At 37.9% G+C, this 23,283-nt stretch overlaps 1 protein-coding gene across 2 annotated transcripts in view; it reads right to left on the bottom strand.

Annotated features, from left to right (window-relative positions):
• Positions 1-23,283, bottom strand: part of Phkb (phosphorylase kinase regulatory subunit beta) — a gene marked incomplete at its 5' end in the record, with an annotated part of 127,328 nt that overhangs the window by 50,423 nt on the left and 53,622 nt on the right. For both annotated transcript variants that reach the window (XM_017801859.1, XM_017801858.1), the window contains 6 exon segments: positions 1,329-1,419; positions 1,829-1,911; positions 3,128-3,232; positions 3,669-3,752; positions 13,648-13,741; positions 14,236-14,291. In XM_017801859.1, coding sequence (XP_017657348.1) covers positions 1,329-1,419; positions 1,829-1,911; positions 3,128-3,232; positions 3,669-3,752; positions 13,648-13,741; positions 14,236-14,291 — 513 coding nt within the window.

Raw genomic sequence — 23,283 nt, 5'->3', positions numbered from 1 at the left:
CAATTTTATTTATTATTTTTATTTTATGTGTATGTATGTATTGCCTGCATATAGGTAAGTGCACCCATGTTGTGCAATGCCCATGGAGGTCAGAAGAGGCTGTTGGATCCCCTGGGACTGGAGTACGAATGATTGCTAGCTGCCATGTGGGTGCTGGGATTTGAACCCAGGTCTTCTGCAAAAACAACTAGTGTTCTTAACCACTGAGCCATCTCTCCAGCCCTTATATAGGGATTCTTTAAGACCCGAATATCTCCCTAAACAAGGTTTCCTGTAAAGTTTTTGCACTTTCACTCTTAAAAATGAATGGGAAGCAAAAGACTACCAGACATTTAACAAATATCTTGAACATGAAAGACCAAGAAAATAAATGTGTGAGAGTTACTGTAGAACTGAAGGAATTAAAAAATTCTAGTTAATAGTCTTTAAAAAAATCTCCACAAAATATAACATCTATGAAACAAGGACAGGCTACAATGAAAAAAGAAAATTAAAACATGATGGCTTAAATGTACAACTCAAGAGAACTGCAAGATAAAAAAAAATTCACAGGAAGCATTACAAAAAGATAAAGCAGTATCTTTTAAGTAAAAATCAATCATATATAGAAAATGTGACCATTAGTGAATGGGTATGTAAACATATCATTGACATAGACTACACGTTGTGTAGTTTAAGTTAAAGGTCATAAAAGGATGGCAAAGAAGAAACTTGTTATTTATAGTCTGGGTCAATTTATAGAATTGGTCTTTAGAATTTAAAAAAATTTTAAAACCCATAAATCTGGAAAGACAGAGAATATTCCAGGTAGAGGAAATGGCTTGAGCGGAGGGGCAGAATGCCTGGGAGTTCAGAACACAGCACTTAATTTGTATTGGTTGAAGAACAAAGTGCTAATAGGAGATAATTGCGGACAGAAGCTTGTGCCTGGCTGGGAACCAAAGAATGCTTTGAGGAGTTAAATAGGTAATATGTGATACTTGAATGGAACAAAGATTTCTCCTGGTTGGATGCTATAGTTGAGTAAGCAAAATAGCATGGGACCAAGAGACAACCAGCGTGCCTGTGAAAGCAGATTATAAGCAGGTCACGTCTCCACCTATGGACACGATTCTCCAAATACAATAAGAGAATTAGAGTTGTTCTAATAAAGTCTAAAATACTGTTTTCTGTTCAAGCACCTGACTGGTTCAACTGGAGAAACTGAGATGGCAACAACAGGAAGATATGCACAGAACAAAACTTTGACGACAGAACATATATTAAGAAACACAGCTGCACTGCAGATTGGCCTGAAAACAGAAACATACTGAAACTCAGAAGACTACCTGCAGACGATCAACATGAACTTTGACTCCTCCAATTATTCCTTTTTTAAAGGCTGCCAGCATGTCTAATATGGGATTGAACCGGCTACCTCTAGAAATAAAACAGAAAAACAAAATGAGTTTATTAACAGTAGAATGGGAAACTAACAATCTAATACTATTTGCTAAGTATTAAAAACAGTCTTCTACATGCTAAAAGAAACACACAAAATATCAGGAGGCTCTGCTTCCTAAGGTTCAGTGTAAATAGCAATGAGACAAGTACAGTTTTTTTTTAATATTTATTTTATTTTTAATTATGTGTGTGTCTTTGTGTGGGTATGTACTCATAAACGCAGGTGCCTGCAGAGGCCAGAGGAGGGCATCAGATCCGCTGAAGCTGGAGTTACTGGTGCTTGTGAGATGCCTAACATTGGATCTTCGGCAAGAGCAATACATACTCTTAACAGCCGGCCAGTCTCTTCAGCCTCAGCCGTGCAGCTTATTTCCCATCAGCTCACCTTATGTTGTCTTCCCGGATGAGAACAAGGAAAAGTGGGCGTCCATGCATTTTCCAATACTGTTTAATGAACTGTAGTGCATTCTGTCAAAAGCAAGATTAAAGTAGGATGTCAAGGACAGAATCTGAGATGACTGGGATCCTTAATTATGTGAAGCAAAGAGCTAGCTAGCAAAACACTTAGAAATAAAGCCCTTGATAATTTTGGCTACTTAAAAGCACAGAAACATTTTCATTTTAAAATTTGCTCTTAAAAATAATCAGACTACCTATGTTTTAAGGATGACTTACTTATGTGTCTTTCTTTCCCTACCTCTCTCTTTCTCTCCCTAAAAAAAATATAGCTCAAAAATGGATAAAGAGCAGGGCATGGTGGCACACGCCTTTAATCCCAGCACTTGGGAGGCAGAGGCAGGTGGATCTCTGTGAGTTCAAGGCCAGCCTGGTCTACATGGTGAGTTCCAGGAAAGCTGGGGCGACAGGAAAACTCTTTTCCAAAAAAACCAAAAAAAAAAAAAAAAAAAAGGATAAAGAAAAAGTTATCCCAATGTTATACTATATTACTATGGATTAATATTACAGCAGGTAAAGGAGACTGAACTGGATTTGTGTAAGCCATCAGTAATGTGACGAGAGATCTTTATTCGATTAAATATTTTCCATCTATCTACATATCTATCATCATCACAATCACGTAACATTTTACCATGTGCCAGTGCCAAGCTTTTTGAATATTTTACATATAATTCATTTACTCTTCAAAAGAGTCCCTTTACTATCTAGTTTTATAGATGAAAAAAAAAAAACAGAGGTACATAAATAACTTGCCCATGAACACACAGCTGGCAAATAAGAGGTAAGATTTTAATAGACACAACCTGGCTGACTCTAGATTTTATGGCCATGTTCTAAGCTTCTTTACTGCACACACAGAATGTGGAGTGGGGGAAATTCTAATTCAGAATTATGAGTTAGTAAAACTTTTATGGGATATTTTTTCATAAATTATTCTGCTAATTCAAGTTTTGATCAGAAAGAGATAAACCATTAGTATCATATGAGCATAGTCTTAAACTGTATTCACTCCATTTCTAGAAAGGTGTAATGAGCAACATCACACAACTTCCAACTTCATGGAAGAAAAAATGTATCTTTGATTTTACTCCAAGCTCTGCAAAGATGCTGTTTTACTTTCATGTTTTACTAGCAATTCTTGATTTAACATCTGACACAAATCGGTGTGAACAAAGTCATCTCTTTCCAACTGAAAGATTCTCTGAATAACTGTAAATATCAATACCTTTATGTCATCTATCAGCAGTAAAACATCTTGAGACATGTAGAAATCACTTAGGTCAAAGATGATTGGATAACAAACTACAGTCTTCCCTAGAATGCGGTAAATCTGTAAGAGAAGATGGAAGGCAAAGTATCTTAAATATTCTAAATCTCAACTAAAAGTAAACACTGATGCTTATTTCTAAATAGGCAAATAAATAAACAGCTTAAAATCCATACAATATTAAAGTTTTTTGTTTGAATCATTATGCTAGCAAAATAGACCGTTTTTAATAAGATGGAAAAATCCTATGCTTGAATATTACTATACATAAGGGCTTTTATGAAGCTTAGAAGTAACATAGCAGAGAGGTGATCATTTATTTTCAGAAAGCATTAGTGACACACACAAAATAAATAAGATTTACTGCAGAAAATAATAAAGCAGACAACTGGTTCCAAGTACATAATGGATATGAGAAAGGATGGCCAGAAAGTCAGGCATGACCTCAGAATTTAGAACAACTAATGCAAATGCTACTGCGTGGAGAAGTCAGGATCACCTTTGATGTCCCAAGGCAGCCAATGGGTCTATCTGGCCTCCCAGACAGTCCTAACTTTTCATTGATACCCAGGTGGAAATAAGCCTGCAAGACACAAGTATATAAATCAGTATCATGCAGAGGAGTCCATGCTTTTCCTTGGCTATTACTTGATGATCTTTCAGTAGAAAAGGATGCCATGGAAACCTCATCCAGGATCAACAAGCTAGACAAAGAAGGACAGATTTGGGTTACTGAGTTTGGAGAGCAAAACTTGTAGATTCACTTAGCAATACTCTAAAATTTGACTCTGTTATTACATTGTTGTAAATGTACAACTTGCAAGGCGTTGCTTTTCCTTGGCTATTACTTGATGATCTTTCAGTAGAAAAGGATGCCATGGAAACCTCATCCAGGATCAACAAGCTAGACAAAGAAGGACAGATTTGGGTTACTGAGTTTGGAGAGCAAAACTTGTAGATTCACTTAGCAATACTCTAAAATTTGACTCTGTTATTACATTGTTGTAAATGTACAACTTGCAAGGCGTTGATTCATAAAAAAAAAAAAAAGAGAGACAAATGTTCCCTTTGTCATTAAAAAGAAAAATACAAGCTGGGCATGGTGTTGCATACCTTTAATCCAGCACTTGGGAGGCAGAGGCAGGTCTACATAATGAGTTTTAGGCTAGCGTGGGCTATAGAAATTCCCTATCTCAAAAACAAAAACAAAACACCCCCCCAATCCATCCACTTAAAGCTAAAAAAAAAAAAAAATCAGGACCACATATCTCTTTCGGTTCCCACCTTCAAGTATATCTTACCAAAATGGAATTATTTTTACTGAATTTTTTCTGATTACATTAATTTTATAAGTAATTCAATCCAAAATGCACAATCTTGTTTATTCTCATATCTTATTCAACAGCTATTTGACTTTCAATTATTTTTTTTTATTTTTTTATTTTTATTTTTTGGTTTTTTTTGGACAGGGTCTCCTTGTAGTACCAGCAGGCCTGGAACTTGATATGTAGACCAGGCTGGCCTTGATTTTACAGTATCTAACTGCCTCTGTCTGCTGAGTGCTAGGACTAAAGCTATGTGCTACCATGCCAGGCTCAGAGTATTTTGAGAGAGGTGTAATTTAATGTATAAGCATGAAGAACTATCAAAAGTACTGATAAGGCTACAGTGTTATAGTACACAGATAAATATACATCCATATTATACACATACATATATCAATATGTACATATTCACATAAATGGGCTCCTGGAATATGTAATCTGTTTGATGAACCAGTGTTCAAACTCAATGGCAGTATTTTGGTTTCAAGATGTTGAAACAGAAGTATTAGAAAACAGATAAGGGTGCCATAATGGAACAGCAACTTCTGAAATTTCTATGAGGTAAAAGCAGATACCCTTAGAATAAATTAAGAGTTAAAGCCAAGGCATACACTTAATCCAGTTAAGAAAGCCCTTTACCCTATGTAGCCTCCATGCCCAGATGAGGGTAGCTCCAAATTTTCGTTATTTTAAAATTTTAATTCAAGTACTATCAATTACATCTACAAGATAATTTCTTGGACTTTCTTGACAGAAGAGATTAAAACTTTTTTGAAACATAATGTCTGGCTGTTTACCCTCTAGAAATAATGTATCAATTTACATTAAAGTTTTAAGTCACTCCTTTGGGTTGAAATATTTCATTTTTCTTTTAAGCTACTGTATTAAAATATTTTGTGGTCCATCATTTTCCAATGTATTAAATGTATATGCTCTCTATATATTTTTAATTTGTTTTCTTTTCTACTATTTGTAATTCTTTCTGAATGAGATCCTGAGAATTTTATTCTTTGAAGTAAAGGTTTTATCCAGTTTGCTCTTCAATGTTAGAAAATGTGAGGACTATATAATAGGCCAAACATCATTTCAGCACTTGGTTATTTCAAAATAAATATATTTTGTTACTAGGACATTTCACAGACAGCTTTGATGTATCATGTTTTTATGCCAAATTTACTTAAACTTGTCAATCACTTCCTTTTTTCGTTGTTTTATTGGCACTGGTATCCTAAGCATGGTCTTTTCCTCCCAACACACTATAAAAATGTTTTATTTTTTCTTCTAGTGATAAATACCTTTAAAATACTTCAATGGGGCTGGTAGGATGGCTCAGTTTAGGGTAAAGGTACCTCCCTCCAAGCCAACTGATCTGAGTTTGATCCCTGGCCCCGCTATGATGGAAGGGAATGACTGCTGTATGCTGTTCTGATGTCCACATTTGTGCTATGCCATGCGTGCATCCCATCCCTGGGCACAAAATAATAACATGTAATAAGAATTTAAAATACTTAAATGTTTAATCTGCATAGAAAGAATTTATTTTTGCATTTGATTAAAGGTTAAAAAACCTAAAACTTTTCTAAATGGACAATCAAACTGCTTCTATACAATGCGATTGTCATTTAACTGTTTCTAAATAACAACTTCATTACATACAAAATTAATGTTGTACAAGAGATCTCTGTTTATCCTATTGTGTCAGAGTTAGCTCTTATGTTGATTTTTCCTGAATTGTACAATCTTGAGGAGGCATATTCCCTGACTGGCACTATGCCCGGCACAGGGCTGGTAACAATGGAGAAATGAGGGAGCAAACAATGTCCTTCTGAGTAGCATGTGGCATGAATACTGATTCTGGAAGAGCAATCACTTTAGACATTGTCAGCTGGTCAGAAGAACAATACTCGTAAGCATTACCTTGCATTAGCTGTACTGAAACTGCAGCACATGACACTAGATGAAACACTTTTCCCCCACAAATACTTTCAAGTTTTTAGAAAGAGATGGAGGAAAACATCAGAAGATGGAAGGACCTCCCATGCTTATGGATTGGAAAAATTAATATTGTGAAAATGACCACCCTACCAAAAGTCATTTATAGATTCAATGCAATGCCAATAAAAATCCCCGGGACATTTTTCACAAAATTGGAAAAGACCATCCTAAGATTCATATGGACCCACAAAAGACCTTGGATAGCCAAAGCAACCCTGAGCACTAAGAGCAATGCTGGGGGGATTATTATACCAGATTTTAAGCTGTATTACAAAGTTATAGTCATAAAACAACATGGTACTGGTAAAAAAACAGACCCATAGATCAACAGAACAAAATTGAAGACCCAAATACAAGTATGTGCAATTTGAGTCACCAGATATTTGACAAAAGGGCCAAGAACATTCACTGGAGGAAAAACAGCATGTTCAGCAAATGGTGCTGGCAAAACTGGATCTCTACCTGTAGAAGAATGAAACTAAACCCCTATCTTTCACCTTGCACAAAGGTCAATTCCAAATGGATCAAAGACCTCAATGTGAAGCCTGAAACTCTGAAACTGTTAGAAGAAAACATTGGCAAAAACCTACAAGATATAGGTGTAGGAAAGGATTTTCTAAACCGGACATCAATTGTTCAGGAAACAAGGTCAAAAATCAACAAATGGGACCTCATTAAACTAAGAAGTTTCTGTACATCAAAGGAGGCAACCAGGGAAGTGAAGAGAAGATCCACAGAATGGGAGAAAATCTTCACCAGCAACACATCTGACAGAGGTTTAACATGCAGAATATATAACAAACTCAAAAAAAGAATGAAGACAAGAAGTAACCCAATTAAAAGATGGGATAACTTTGAGAGGGAACTGACACTGATTCTAACCACTCCAGCAGCTATTAAAATACCTGAAAGCAAATCCTGAATCCATCACTCTCGAGTCCAGCCTTGGAAGACAGAAGAAAAATGAGGAAGAACCCAATAGAGGGATGCTTTTGGAAGTCCTTGTCAAGAAATTCCAATGGACTCTCATATGAACATTTGAAAATTGCCCTGTTCTGACTTTTTTCTAGTTCCCTGTCTAGAACATGTAATGCTAATTACTCTTGCCTTTACTTCTCCTTCACATCTCCTATTCACAATTCAAGGACTTTCTTTTCCCCTTATAGATAAGAGTTATGCAATTTGGAGTCTTTTCGATAGACCCACTGAAGGAGTACTACAGTTGCCTCACCCTGGATTCCTGTTCAGCATGGAAGAAGCCAGAGCAGTCTGCATCCCTATTCCCTATTGGCAATTTGGGTAACCTCTTCAGAGGACGGTGTGACAAGAATGGGAGGGAGGAATTGGCTGGGCAGTTAGGGTAAAAAGGCCTAAAAGAAAAGCAGCCAGTTTCTTGGCTAAAAGTCAAAATGTCCTCGGGACTGTTAGCAACATACTCTGTTCCAAAGGCCAAAAATGCCAAAAGCATTTGGGAACTTGTACCGAATCCTTAAAAGATTTTATGGTTACCTCTTCAGAGCGGGGAATGTTAGAGTACCCAAAAGCCCCATAAAAATAAATAAATGAAAGAAGAAAAAAAAAGAAAAAGAAAAAAGTGATGGCGAGATATGGGAGGTGTTGGAAGGAAAGGAGTGGGCATGGATTTGATCAAAACACCTTAAATGCATGTATGAAATTCTCAATAAAGTTTTTGTAAAAGTTAAAAAAAAAAGGTGGGCCAAGGAGATGAACAGAGAGTTCTCAAAAGAAGAAATAAAGAAGGCTAAGAAGCATCTTAAACGATGTTCAACATCACTAGTAATTAGAGAAATGCAAATTAAAAGTACTGTAAGATTTCATCTTACCCCAGTCAGACTGGCTAAGATCAAGAGAACAAATGATACCAAATGTTGGAGGGGATGTGGGGAAAGGGGAACACTCATCCACTGCTGGTGGGGCTGCAAACTGGTTCAACCCCTATGGAAAGCAGTGTGGAGAACTCTTAAAAAACTATAAATGAACCTACCATTTGAACCAGTTATACCACTCATTGGCATATACTCAAAGAACTCATCCTATTGCAGAAACACTTGGACATCCATGTTTGTTGCTGCTCTTTTCACAATAGCTAAGAGATGGAAGCAACCTAGGTGTCCTTCAAGCGATCAGTTGATAATGAAAATGTGTTTCATATATACGATGGAGTTTTACTTAGCAGTAAAGAAAGATGAAATCATGAAATTTGCAGGTAAATGGATGGAATTAGAAACTGTTATACTAAGTGAAGTAACAAAGACTCAGAAAAAAAAAATTGACACATGTTCTCCCTCATATGTGGATCCTAGCACCAAATTCTGATTAAACGAATATGTATCCAGACATAACTACAGAAACCAGGATAATGAAGAGGTACCAGGGAGGTAAAGGAAAAGAAAGAATCTGAAAGAGAAGAACAGTAGGAAACAGGCGTTAATAAGGGATATATAGATAAAAACTGGGCATTTTAAGAGGGGGGGAGGGAAGGTTATACAAAGAACCTAGGGGATAAAGGCAAAGAAGGAGCTCAAGAGAGGTGAGACTATAGGAGAAGGGTATTATTAAGGGAGAAACTGGAAAAATGGGAGGCACCTTAAATGGAGAAACCATAGTGGAAGGGTTAGACAATGTGAGAGATAAATAATGCCTAGCGAGTTTTAAAAACCAGAGGAAACCATATTAGTGCAACAACCTACTGACAAATTATACATACTAGATCAAGGAATATATGTTTAGGCAAGGTTTATCTGAGAAACTTTTGTCTTTGCCCGAGATTTATCTACATGGTACATGGTAATTAAAAATACCAGACTGGTGGAACTAACCTTCTTGGATGTTGAACAGCCATACTTTGCGGCCTATACTAATTTGGTCAGAGGGACTTAAAGGACAGTTTTCACTCCTTTCCCTCCTAGGTTGACTAAGTTCCAGGGGACCTCCTGGGTTGACTAGTTCCAGGGGACTATAAGCATCTCTCATAATGTCATGTATTTGTGCTGGGTCATCTGTCCTCTTGATCAAGGAGGCCAATGAGACCCCACATTTGGACCTGAACCAGTGTCCAGTCTACAACGAGGAGGGTCTACACAGAAGAATCATTTCCTCCATGCTTCCAAGCAAAGCCAACCATGGTCAAACTGGACCTTTGATTTATCTTCACATAGGAGGAACTGGAAAAAGAATGGAGCCAGGCACTCCTCCTAAGCCCATGTGACTTCTGACGAACAGATCCTCAAACCATCTTAAGTGTAAAAATAAATTGGTTTATCTGGGCCAACTGTATGGCCTTAAAAACCCCCAAATCAAGTACAACCAAAGATTAAAAGGGCCAATATTATTTTTTAAGTGTCCATATGCTTAGCTAAGGCTATATAACATGCAACAATGCCAGATAGGAGATACCTTCCTTTGAGTTGTTGGCCAGGGTGGCCCAAGAGACTCCCAGACAGTAACCCAGCATAGAACTGGGAAGATGAAGAGCAGACCCCAATCTTATCTAAAGGAATATTGACAACTGATTGCTGCTCAGTGAGGAACAGCTGACCTTCCTAAAACAAAGATTTCTAGACAGGCTGATTAGATTCAGCGGATGGACAAGTAGTGGGGAACGGCTGGGGTGCTGACATTACAGTGGACAGTAACAGGGATGGCAGAGTATATGGGCTCCAGTGGCGAGGGGAGGAGGCTGTGGGAGGGTGCCATTTGGGAAATGGGTATATAAATGAATAAGACTGCTTGGGATATTCTGTATAATATGCACACAAAAACATCAACATAAAAAGTTATATTTGAGGAGGAAGCATAAAAATTTACTTCATGTTAATTAGTAGAGATAATAAAACATTACCATTGAAATCTACTTGATGACTTTATATCCATACTCAGGTGCCAAAGATCTGAGTGTAAGTGACTGTGACTAGTAATAATCAGATACACAGAGATTAGAGACACATGTGCCAACATCTAAGCATTAGTAGCAAAAACTGAGTCTTTCTGTAGGAAACACTTAAAAATGAAATGGAGATCTTTTTTAAAGGTTAAGAACTCATTCAATTTTATGTCTTACAGGGTTTATACTGAGTTCAATATTGTATAACTGTATTAAAATTCAACTGTAAACCTAAAAATCTACAGCCACTTTTGAAAGAGATGTATCTTTGCTCTGGAAATTGTTATTGAATACATTAAAGCTGTAATGAAATGCTTCTTCTAATCAAGTGGTTATTAAATAAATAAATTAAAAAAATAGAAATACCTATATGTCTAAATTATTTTAGATTTCCTTTGGACAAGTAGTAAAATTTAATCATACAGAAGTTAAAATCTGCCTATGTAGGCAGGACTACTACTCTCTATTATAGAAAGGGCTTCCCATTAACATGATACAGCAGGTCTGTGACAGTTCAACAGTTAAAATCTAGAATGCTCGGGGACACAGGCAATGCTGGCCCCACTTTGTATCCACACATGTAACTAATGTACTGAAATACACAGGATTGACCACCCACCACAGACATACTGAATACCAGGTCTACACTGTATTCAGACCGCCATGAAGCAATCTCACCAGTCACCATATTAACGAGCATTAACTACACACCATAAAAGCCCTCCTCCAAGCTGTCAGTCTTTACATCCTCAGCAATTGAAATAGGGTGCAGTTTCTTAGAAGAAAAGAATCGGTGATTGGCATAAGAATATGTGCATCAAACTAAGATCTGAGAGTGCACTTCTTGCTTTCAAAAGGCAGGCCTATAATGAGCAGTATGCAAATATATCTTAAAGGGGGAATCCCAGAGAGCAGCTAGTTTGGAAGACAGGCTGTAGCCGCAAAGAATATTGTTGTCTTAACATATGCATAGGGAAGCTGGGTTCTTGGTCACAGATTTGTCTTTTTTAGCAATAGCCCACAACCAAATTATAAGTCATTTGCTAAGCCCATCTTTAAAACAATAAAAAATAAGTCAGGAGATGTTTCAATTACTGTGAAAGAGAATGCTTTTCTGTTGCCTCTGTGATTCCACAGCCTTTTGTGCAAATATCATAATTCCTATCAAAGTGGACTATAATGAACTATATTTTCTATCATATACACTAGACTCAGAGGTCATCTTAGTGTCCTACAGTGCTTTGCATATGACAGGTGCTTGCTAATGAATGAATAAAAAGTCACATCCAAGTAATTTTCTGGCTATGTTGATTGGCCTTTTTATATCTGAAATGCATGGTAGAGTATTATCCACCTACCATTAAAATGTGCTTATATTAATTAGACTTGAAAAGACAGATTTGGGGCCGTTTGCTATAAGGACATGCTTATCAAAGACTAACCTTTCTTTCTCTAGCACTTTGAGTGAAGATAAAGCCCACACATGAATAAATGCACTACACTAAGCTATAGATTTTGACAGCCCTCTCCCATTGTGTTGCTCTTCTCCTTGCAGCGCCTCAGGTCCTTCTTGATGCCATTTACCATCTTTTATTTTCTTCTATCATAAAAATTAATCCTCGGTGGTGCATGCCTTTAATCCTTGCACTCGGGAGGCAGAGGCAGGCGGATCTGTGAGTTCAAGGCCAGCCTGGTCTACATAGTGAATTCCAGGACAGCTGGGGCTACAGGGAAACTCTGTCTCAAAAAGACCAGAAAAAAAAAAAAATCCTCCACCATTTCCACTTGGTGTGATTTTCAAGGATCCGTGCACTTTCAACATTATCTTTCTGCTGTGGCAAGTAGGTGGGAAGAGAAGGCTTCTACACTTTTTAAATATTTAAACTTGATTGACTGACTGATGGATCGTGTGGGTGCACAAGTGCTAGGGCACGTGTGTGAAGGTCAGAAGACAGCCTGTAGGAGTCAGTTTTCTCACTACATGGGTTCCAGAGATCTAAATCAGGGTTTGGTGGCAAGTGTTTTTATCCTCTGAGCCATCTCACCAGCACAGAGGTCTCTGCATTTGAGAGAAGTATAAAGACCCTGTAAGAGCTGGTGCTCGTGGTGACCCACACTGATTTTCATTTGTGCTGTCTATCGGCAAGTCCAGCCTGATGACCAGGAACTATTGGCTCCTGTGTTTCCTTGCATCAGGTGCACCCCCACTTCTCTAAGCCTTAATTAGCATCCAAAACTATGACCACAGCCATTTTTAGCAACTTAACCTTGATCACCTGAGAGACATTACTATAAATACTTCTGTGAAGCAGTGGGTAGCTTGTTCCTGGATTTTAAAAATCAATTTACAAATAAAATGATAGTTATAAGTACCTAGTGGGATTGACAATTTCCTGTCTCTAATGAGATGAGCAAGAATTGCCATAATCAAAGGTACCTCTGGACCCATCTGAAGAGCAGTGCATGCAAAAGTTCTATCACCTTTTTTTGTTTTATTTATTTTTATCTTATGTGTAGAAGAGTATTGCCTGCATGTGCGTAAGTACAAACATGTCACACAGTGCCCGTGGAAGACAGAAGAGGGCGTCAGATCCCCTGGAACTGGGGTTATGGACAGTTGTTGTCTACCATGTGGATGCTGGGCTTCAAACCTGGGACTTCTGCAAGAGCAGCCAGTGCTCTTAACTGCTGAGCCATCTCTCCAGCCCCCTCAGTCACCCTTTAATCTCATCCCAAATAGGCATGTAACTACATCAAAGATAAAGTCAGAGATTACTATTTGAGACTCAACAAACCAAAGCAGTAAGAATGACTTCATACTCTAAAAAGTAAAGCAGGAGGAAAAAGGGAAGTGGTAATTCTAAAAAAAATTAGAACAGAAGTTTTAAGGAAATAAAAGAGAAAATCAAAACTACAAAGGATAATTGTACACATGACAACTACAATTAAGACTAATTTATTGGAAGCGCTCAGTATAGGCTAGTAACAGACTTTAATAATAGAAATCAACAAGATCCATGAATATAATGTACAAACCCACACAATTTAGGATTTTGTTCATTTTGTGTTTTTTTAAGTTAATATTCGATAAAGTAGACTTCCCAAGGATCAACTTTAGGATTAGTGATTTAGTGATTAGTGATTTAGTGATTAGTGATTTAGGATTGAGTTTAAGCATCTTGCCTGTGAACTAAGTCAAACCACCATGCTCTGTTACTTCTGTAAAGGAGAAAGTAAAGGCTGGGACTACTTACTTTTACAAGCTCCTGCTGAGGCCAGATCTGAATAGGTTCCACCTGCTGAGGAGTTTGAGTTTGAATACCATATGTGTTGAGAAAAACTTGAAGGCTAAATAGAGAGAGGGAGTGGGAAGAGAGGGAGAGAAAGCTATTTTTAGACAATGCATTTTCAGTTCAGGAAGTGGTGAATGAAGGAGATAAAAGGGAACAGACTATGCTAAAGTGGAGCATATTTTAAATTTGTTAACATGAGCAATATGCCATCTACACTGGAACCCAGAGGTATTGATGGGTTCTCCCTAAAGTATCAGATGGGAGCTTTAGGGGATGATCAGAGAAGCAGGCACTGATTTGGGGAATCTGTCATGTATGTACACTAATTTCTCAAAACTTGTTACAGTTTTGAATATTCACTTCAGCTGAAACAAAATTTAAACATGAACGGTGAATTTTCTGGCTCTTAAGGTCAAACTAATGATATCCTTGAAATCCTGTCACGGTTTATGAAATTATATCCCTACTCTTGTCCTCAAATGATTAACATAAAGCAATCATTCCCTCCCCTTCCCATAAAAGAGTACAACACACATCTACATCTCATACCGTTGGCTTTCTGCTACAAGTGCTACATGAACTACCAAATCATTTTCCAGTGGGCCCTGTAAGCAGATAAGAGAAAGGGAAAAACATTGAAAAAGATTTGGTTACCCAGTTGTCATGCGAATCAAGGACAGTATTAACTACCTCTAAGCAGTTCATTAAAGTGATGGACACTGGCTGGGTCTGATTTTTTTTGCTCATCACTACCTACTAATCAATTTGATGGTGGAGACAGAATAATGGAACATCAAGGAATGGAAAGCCATAAATCTCATCGCTACCAGAGAGGCTAGATTGTCAGGGCTTTGTTGAATGATGCATAAGAGGAGTTTGGAACCCAGAGAAATTTTCCATCATTTAACTTTGAAGAGAAGAAGAGGAACTAAAAACAAAAGTCCACTCTATGCATTTTCCCGTAACAATGATTGTGAGTTAAAACTTTTCATTTGACATCTTAACCATATATAAGGTTATTCCCTTTACTATTAGTCAATTTTCTTTCGACACCTCATATATCAAAATAGGTTTATTCTACTATACAGTTCTTATGATAGAAAATGGGCTGCCCAGTTTACAATATAATTAACATTCCATTCACTAAATCAAGCCGTTGGGCTTAAAAGTTCTAATCAAAGACAGATAGTGTTGGGTATTTGCTAGTCTTGTTTTGTGCAAACAGTCACTATAACATATATCACATTGCTAAAATGAATCCAATTTCAAGCCTGTATATAACTAACAGGGAAGACTGACAAACACTAGTAAATTGTAGTATTAGGGAGCTCTGAAAATACTGATAAAATATAACTACTTTACAGCAGTGAATCAGCATTCTGAAGAGTATGCTGTAAAATATGATTAACCGTCAGTCACTTTCTTGCTGCAGTAGTAGGATGGCAGGCAAGAAACATGAGAATGCATGTATTAGTAGTAAATATAATAAAATCAAAGGGCAAGATCCCATAACCATCTTGAAAATCACACTACAGGTAGACTATCATGCAATTAAAGAAGAGAAAATCTGACTTAACTAGCAAAAGCAAACACATATTACAATGTTACAAATTCTGTTACTTGATAAACACCTTAAAATTAAATGCTTCTCAAAACAATGAGAAAAATTATTCAGCATATCATCAAGATTAACAAATAAAATAATTAAGCTGATGAGACCAAGTAACTACTTTGCTAAAAGGAGGTTCAATCATAGACTGAGCCATTATCCACAAACCCCTAGGACAAAGACAATCATGGGAGTCTTAAGTAAACAGGAAGCCAAAACATATATTCAAATAAAGATGCCATTTCAACAATGAAGCAGTCACAGAACCTAACTGGACAACTGGCATCTTCTTTGTGACTCAGAGGCCTGTCTGGGATAACAACGTTTCCAGCAGTAAAACAGAGCACTCAGCTAAATGGGTAGCAGTTAAGCTTTGACATGGTATCACAGTGAGCACTTGGTTAGGGTTCATTAGATGACTGCAGAAATCATAAACAATATAAAACCCCAGCATATCAGAAAGTTCTGATTCACAAATCATCTACCAAAAGAGTTGGAGTCTCCAATTCCACCTAACTACCACTCAGTCCACTCACCAATCACAGAAAGAGCTGGAGTCAATTCCACCTAACGACCACTCAGTCCACTCACCAATCACAGAAAGAGCTGGAGTCTTCAATTCCACCTAACTACCACTCAGTCCACTCACCAACCACAGAAGGAGTTGGAGTCTTCAATTCCACCTAACTACCACTCAGTCCACTCACCAACCACAGAAAGAGCTGAAGTCTTCAATTCTACCTAACGACCACTCAGTCCACTCACCAACCACAGAAGGAGTTGGAGTCTTCAATTCCACCTAACGACCACTCAGTCCACTCACCAACCACAGAAGGAGTTGGAGTCTTCAATTCCACCTAACGACCACTCAGTCCACTCACCAACCACAGAAGGAGTTGGAGTCTTCAATTCCACCTAACGACCACTCAGTCCACTCACCAACCACAGAAGGAGTTGGAGTCTTCAATTCCACCTAACGACCACTCAGTCCACTCACCAACCACAGAAGGAGTTGGAGTCTTCAATTCCACCTAACTACCACTCAGTCCACTCACCAACCAGAAAGCATTCAACGCAACTCCATCCCTTTCATGCCAAAGTCAGAACCATTTTTTCACAGTTTTTATCATTTTCTTCAAATAAATGCTGTTGTCTAAAGCTTACAAATTGCCTCTGATAACTTCCTTATCAGAGAGAGTATGATAATCAGTACCATCTTTTCTAAATGATATGTTCTCTAATAATGTAATACTTTCAGCTTTTAGGTCCAAGAGTTTCTCTCTTTTTTCCTTCTTCCCACCCACTCCTTTCTCCTCCCCTGACCCTTGTGTGGTCTCCATTTTACATGCATTCATTCACTTATTCACTTGACCAAGACCATATCAACATGAATACAACTTCGTTGTTCTTTGAGGAACGCAGACTCCACTGGGAGCAATGAATAGCAGGTAAGTTTTGACATGTGTTTATTGTAACAAAAATCTTTTATTGGCATTTTATTATGGCAATATGGCAATTTTATTACTTACCTCACTAGGAAATACTGTCTGCAGGGTATTACATATATGGATAGATCATACTTTATTTAAGGAATGTTTACTTTGATAGACATTTAAGTGGTTTCTAAGTTTCACTTCTGCAGAGGATTTGAATCTTCTGCAGAGAGCTGCTGAGGATTTGGGGAGAGACCAAAGCACTCTGTATAATATTTGACATAGAGAACACTCACCAAAATGGCAGCAGTGCTGCAACTGTACTCAGTTATTTGCACACCTACCACAGGACAACAGCTCCCTTTTGTTGAGGTATGCTGTTAAAATTTGTGTCACCCTGGACCCTACTGGAGCTTCTACCATTTTAAGACATTATCTGACTTAAATGGCTAGTTCTTCCCCCAAAGTGTTCCAAACATCTTTAAAAAAAAATTACCGCCTTCCTTAATACTATAGTCTGAACATCTGTTTCCCTTACCTTTCAAATTCATCTGTTGAAATTAGAAGCCTGAAATGATAACATTGGAGGTGGGGGGACATCAAGCATCCCTACATACATACCTCATAAATTTTCCAAGGTTTCCTGCTACCCACAAGGCAAGCACCAAACTGCTTTCCACAGCTTTAAAGTTCTTCCTGCTCTAGTTCCTGCCTACCTCTTTCTCATTCTTCCTCTTTCACCATGATCCAGACACACTGGGTTCTCTCTGTCCCTTAAACATGCCAGCTGTGTTCCCATCATAGGACTTTTGCAGTGGCTGCACTTATTTAGAATGTTTTCCCTGCAGATTGTTAAATGTCTTCTTATGTGGGTCTCAACCCTGATTCCTTTCTCTTAGAGCCTTCTCTCTCCACCACAGCTATACTGACTTTCTGCAGGTATCTCCAGCCTCTTTCTATTGCTTTACCTTATTATCTACCATATAGTACTTGTCAGCTCCAGAAAATACATTTCTGATTGTTACTCAGCCAGCAGAAAACAACTCCAAGAGCAAGGACCTCAAGCTACCTTGTAAGAAACATTAAATTTTCATATCAGTCTTTTCTGTCAAACACTGTAAAACTCTGGCTTAGACAAAAAATTCAAATCTTTCAAGCCCCCCACATACCCTGTAAAACTTTTGCTTATGCAAAAGCCCTGCTGTATTCCTGGAGAGGCTGAACCTCTTCCTTTTGTCCAACTCCTCTCCCCCTCTGCCTTCATTTCCTTTGCATCAATTTTTGTTCTTAAAAAAAAAAAAAAAACTAGTCAAACACGAAAGACTGTGAGGTCAGAACCCAGCCAGTGGGGAAAAGGCACAGTACTCTTGCATTAAGGGGTTAAAAAATCTATCAAACTTCTGGGTCGAGTATACTTGCTAGATCTGAATGGCATAATGTAGATTTTTGCAAAAGCAAGAGCTGCCTTGCCAAGTTACTTTTGCTTTGTCCATGTGTTCTTTGTGTAGTATTAGTGGAGTTCTTGGATCTCACACTTTAATACTTGTTTACTGCTCTGTCCCCACTGCCATTACTATTTGGTAAATGACTACTCAGGTAAGTCTCTCAATTTTGTGTTTATCTGTAAATCAGGAATAATAATATTAGGCCTATCACACATGGAGAGGATTAAAGTAAAAAGGAGGGCATGTAAAACATTTACAAACTTTGATTTATATGCAAATGGTATTTATACTATTATTTCTTGATTGACTCTTGATGCAACCTTGTATCTCAACCTTAGCTTACTCATATATTAACTAAAGTAGTTTAAAAAAAAAGTCTACCTCAGGATTGGGGCTATAGCTCAGTGGTTGAGCACTTGTGTAGCACTGAAAAAAAAAAAAACCCAACCAAACAAAATCAGTACTGTCTATGATCATGAGGACAACACAAAACACATGGGAATATTTAACATTGGCATAGAAGTGCTCAAAAAACATCAATACCAGAAATAGCGCCACACGCCTGGGTCACTGCATTAGGCTTTGCTGGCGCACTACTTCATACCTGCCTCAGTCCATCTTCTGTGTTTTAGAGCCAATTATTTTTCCTATATCACTGATTTGCATAAAGGAGGTAACTAAAAATATTTGAGTAAATGAAGAGTAGAATGATGGGTAAAGAACAGATATTTCTATGTAATATTGAGGATATCAGGTCTCTACTCCAAAACCAGTTTCCCAATAATGCCAAAATCTTTAAGTGTACATTTATAACTCAAACACAACTACTCCTCCCTGCTGGTCTGTATTAGAACACTTTGCTAGAAAACACAAGTCATCATGTTCATTTCAAGTTAGAAGTACACCTTCTGTTCTCATGTCTATTCTAATCCTGTCTCCTTCAAATATCAATCAAGCCTCCACCAAATATCAGGGTGTTCATGTATCTTCTGTCCCTACTAATCAGAGCAGGTTTTGCCTACACAAGCCACTGAGCACTAGTTACAGGCTATCTTGGGCTATCCTTTCGGAAAGGGTTTTTATCTTCTGGAATGTTTACGAGTGGTCTGCGTAATGAGAATGGAAGGAACCCTCATGCCTGCCTTTTACACTGGGAATGAACACAATATCTTGAATTTATTTGATGGTCTGGAAGAAGGACATGATTTTAATATTTCTGATTATACTTCATGAATCCTAAGAATTTGGCAAGTGTTTACAAATATAAATAAGGCTATTTTAACAATAGGAAATAAACATAAGTAAATATATACACATTTATGTAAGGTAGAGGAAAATATAACAATGTAATATTTCTGATTATACCTTATGAATCCTAAGAATGTAGCAAGTGTTTACAAATATAAATAAGGCTATTTTAACAATGGGAAATAAACATAACTAAATTGTATTACACATTTATATAAGCTAGAGGAAAATGTAACAAGCCATGTTAGTCATATAATTACTGATCAACAACCAATAGTTGAAATATTCCAGTTCGAAACTTTCACTACTCATATTTAAGTAGATAGAAGAAGTTTTATAGAATACCTTGTCCAACAGCTGGGCACTGCCTACATTAAAACTGCAACTCGTCTTTCTCAAAATTCAAAATGATGATAATTAAGACATTGCATTGCATATACATCTGTCTAGATCCAAGTTTTTAAATTACTCAAATCAGGTCAAAGTAGTAGCAGTAGATTTGCACCTGTGAACTATAAATAAAGCAGTGTATTGAACTTTAAGAAGGTGCAGTGAAGCCTCAATGTGAAAGTGCCCTCAGATTTCCCTTCTCCTTGTTCTTTCATCTCATCTCATCTCATTTCTCCAACAGACAATTCATTCATAAGGTTCAAAAATTTTAAATTATAAAGTTTTCAGTGAATGTCTCTCAACTGCATCCCCATTCACCTAGTTCCCCACCATCTCCCAAGGAAGTAACTGCTATGATTATTATTTATACCTTTTTTTAGTTACCCCATGCCTAGGAATGTAAATGCGGATATGTATCCTTACTTTTCACATTTCTATGGAAAAGAGCATACTCTCAGCATTTTCCCACTTAATGATCACCCAGCACGGTGTTCTTTTCATTATCGGTACACAGAACATGTATGTCTTCATATTCATTTTGTTAGGATTCCATCTTACAGCTATCCTTTATAGGTTAATGTTATCTTCCCACATTTTGAATTATTTAAGAGAAGCCAAGCTACTGCACTGAAATCTCTGGAAATGATTGTGCTTCCAGAGTGGTACCATTAAACACCAGGTTTTAAGTATGTTTTTAAAATACACAGCCTAACTCATTCAAGGCATTACTACCACTGGATTATGTGAATCATGAGAAGATCAATAGGCTTGAGTTTGGAGGAGAATGGGAGGATTGTGAATCTTTTCTCTAAGATGACGGCACAGAAAGATACACAGCTGTTCATTTTCTATTCATTCAGAGAAATACAGCTTACTGATAAGATTGGTTCCACTATTTTACTACTTATTTTTGTTTTGTGGTCTGGTCTAGAATATTAAGAATAAACGTTTAGAATGTCTTGAGAGCCTGCTACCTGCCATGTGTTATTTAGCACTCTGTTCTCTACTCTCATAAGAATTCTCATTTTAAAAATTAAGGGTGCTCGGCTGGGTGTGGTGGCCAGCACTTTAATCCCAGCACTCAGGAGGCAGAGGCAGGCGGATCTCTGTGAGTTCAAGGCCAGCCTGGTCTACATAGTGAGTTCCAGAACAGCTGGAGCTATAGGGAGACCCTGCCTCAAAAAGACCAAAAAAAAAAAAAAATTAAGGGTGCACGCCTGTAGTCCCAGCACTTGGGAGGCAGAGGCAGGCAGATCTCTGTGAGTTCAAGGCCAGATTGGTCTACATAGTAAGTTCCAGGACAGCTGGGGCTATAGGAAGACCCTGTCTCAAAAAAGACAAAAAAAAATTAATATACTTACACTGAAGAGAGGTTAAGGAATTTTTCCAAGATCACATATTTCAGTGATAGAACTAAACTTGGCTGTAATTATATTGAGTCAAAATGGTGTTTATCACAGTATATATTTCACAGATTACATGGAATTGCTCCTATGCCTTATATTAAGTTCTCTCTACAGAGAATCAGAACACACACACACACACACACACACACACGCACGCACGCACGCACGCACGCACACAAAGAAGAGTGAAGTGAGGGACATAAGAACACAAGTGGGGAAAGATAGTCATTATAAGGAATCAGCTCGCATAACTATAGGATCTGATAAATTCTAAGATTTACAGAGTTGGTGGTAAGATGGAAACACGGGAGACAGTTTGAGGTTGAGGTTGAAGACCTGAAGCCAGAAGTGATGTCCCGAAGTGAGGTGTAGCTCCAATCCAATGGCTGGAACACCCGAGGACCAGCCAGGTAGAGCTGATTGTTTCTATTTAAGTCTAAAGGCAAGAAAAAAGCTGATGTCCCAGGTAGTCACAATGGGAAAATCCTCTTTTAAGAGATTGTCAAGCTTGTTCTGTTGAAGTCTTCAATAGATTGGATGAGGTTCCTTTGCATTAGGAAAAGCCATCAAGGTTTACTCTATGTTTGGCTTTAAATATCAATTTCACCCATATACCTCATAAAAACAGAATAAATTTTTTTCAAATATCTGGGCACCTTGTGGTTCAGTTTCAGGGGCATATAAAATTAGCTATCGTATGGTTATAGGGAAATGAGACACTAGTGGGGAGAGATAGAACAGTCTAACGAACAGTGTAAAGGCCCACCAACAGTCCATCTTTCATCCACTAGGGATAAGGTTTGAAGATCAAGTACTGCCTATAAAACACACATTTTCTTATCTGCTTTTAATAGCAAATAATTTTTTAGGCTTGGCAATTAACAATAAATTCTATTAAATAATCACTAGAACAAATACACTGACTCTTAAATCAAGTTGGTGTTTTTTTTTTTTTATTTTTTGGTCTTTTTGAGACAGGGTCTCCCTGTAGCCCCAGCTGTCCTGGAACTCACTATGTAGACCAGGCTGGCCTTGAACGCAAAAAGATCCACCTGCCTCTGCCTCAGGAATGCTGGGATCAAAGGCGTGAGCCACCACGCCCGGCTTTAATCAAGTTTTCAGGAGTAGGCCCGGACTACTTGGAGGACACTAATTCCCCTAGATAACTAATAGAACAGCCTATCTCCCAGAACAGTGTGATGGACCTCTCTTGTCCTCTCAGCCTGTACAGATGGAGCTCTCTGTGTCCTCACCCTGTGCTTGCAGTGCTTCAGTATGTTAACTCTCAAGCATGCCCACATTCATTCATTATCTTTGTGGGTAGAGTACAATTTGAGGTTGTCAAGAAGACTCCCCCTCATCAGACTCAAGAGCATGGTTTTCCTGGGGTTAAGTAAAAGTTATTAGTCCACATTATGTCCATTAATAAAAGTGATTCCTACAATAATCTATATAGTGTGGAAACTCCATAACACTATACTGTGCTTTAGCTAACTTTATTTTTAATGTGCCTATGCTGTACAAAATAATCTACTATGGCTGGTCTTCTGTTGAAAGAAAACCAAGAGAGGAGGGAGAGAAGGAAAGAGAAAAAAGAGTCCATTAACATAAAGGTCACACCTCAGTCACGGCTGGTTTGGTCCCAAGGCAGAGCATTCGCAGTGTTCTGTGCCCACTCTGGAAGGACGCACACTCAGGCATTAGCCTTCATCAGCGGGTCTTGGCAGCATTCAGCATATTTTCATTATGCTCATTTTTTTTCTAGCAAAACCTCATTAGCTGAAGAAACCAGGCAGATGCTTTCTACATCTCAATTTCAAGTGGAGACATTGCACCCACGGTGCCTCTCCTCAGGAGCTAAGTAACAGGCTATGCAGTTTGAACACAGGCACATCCTGACTGAGATGCACAGGGATCTTGCTCTGACATTCCCAACCAGGTCAAAGCAGCCAAATGGAAAAGCCTGATAAGAAAGTTAAACAGAAACATCAGAGGGATAAGAACATGAACACATTCCAAAGGGCAAAAATGTCGAGAATATACGGGAACTTTTGTCTAATCCTTAT

Source organism: Nannospalax galili, unplaced genomic scaffold (assembly GCF_000622305.1).
Source record: "Nannospalax galili isolate Female #2095 unplaced genomic scaffold, S.galili_v1.0 scaffold984, whole genome shotgun sequence".
Lineage (NCBI taxonomy): Eukaryota > Metazoa > Chordata > Mammalia > Rodentia > Spalacidae > Nannospalax > Nannospalax galili.
The sequence above is the reverse complement of the archived record's forward strand: the minus strand, read 5'-3'. Positions and strand labels throughout refer to the sequence as shown.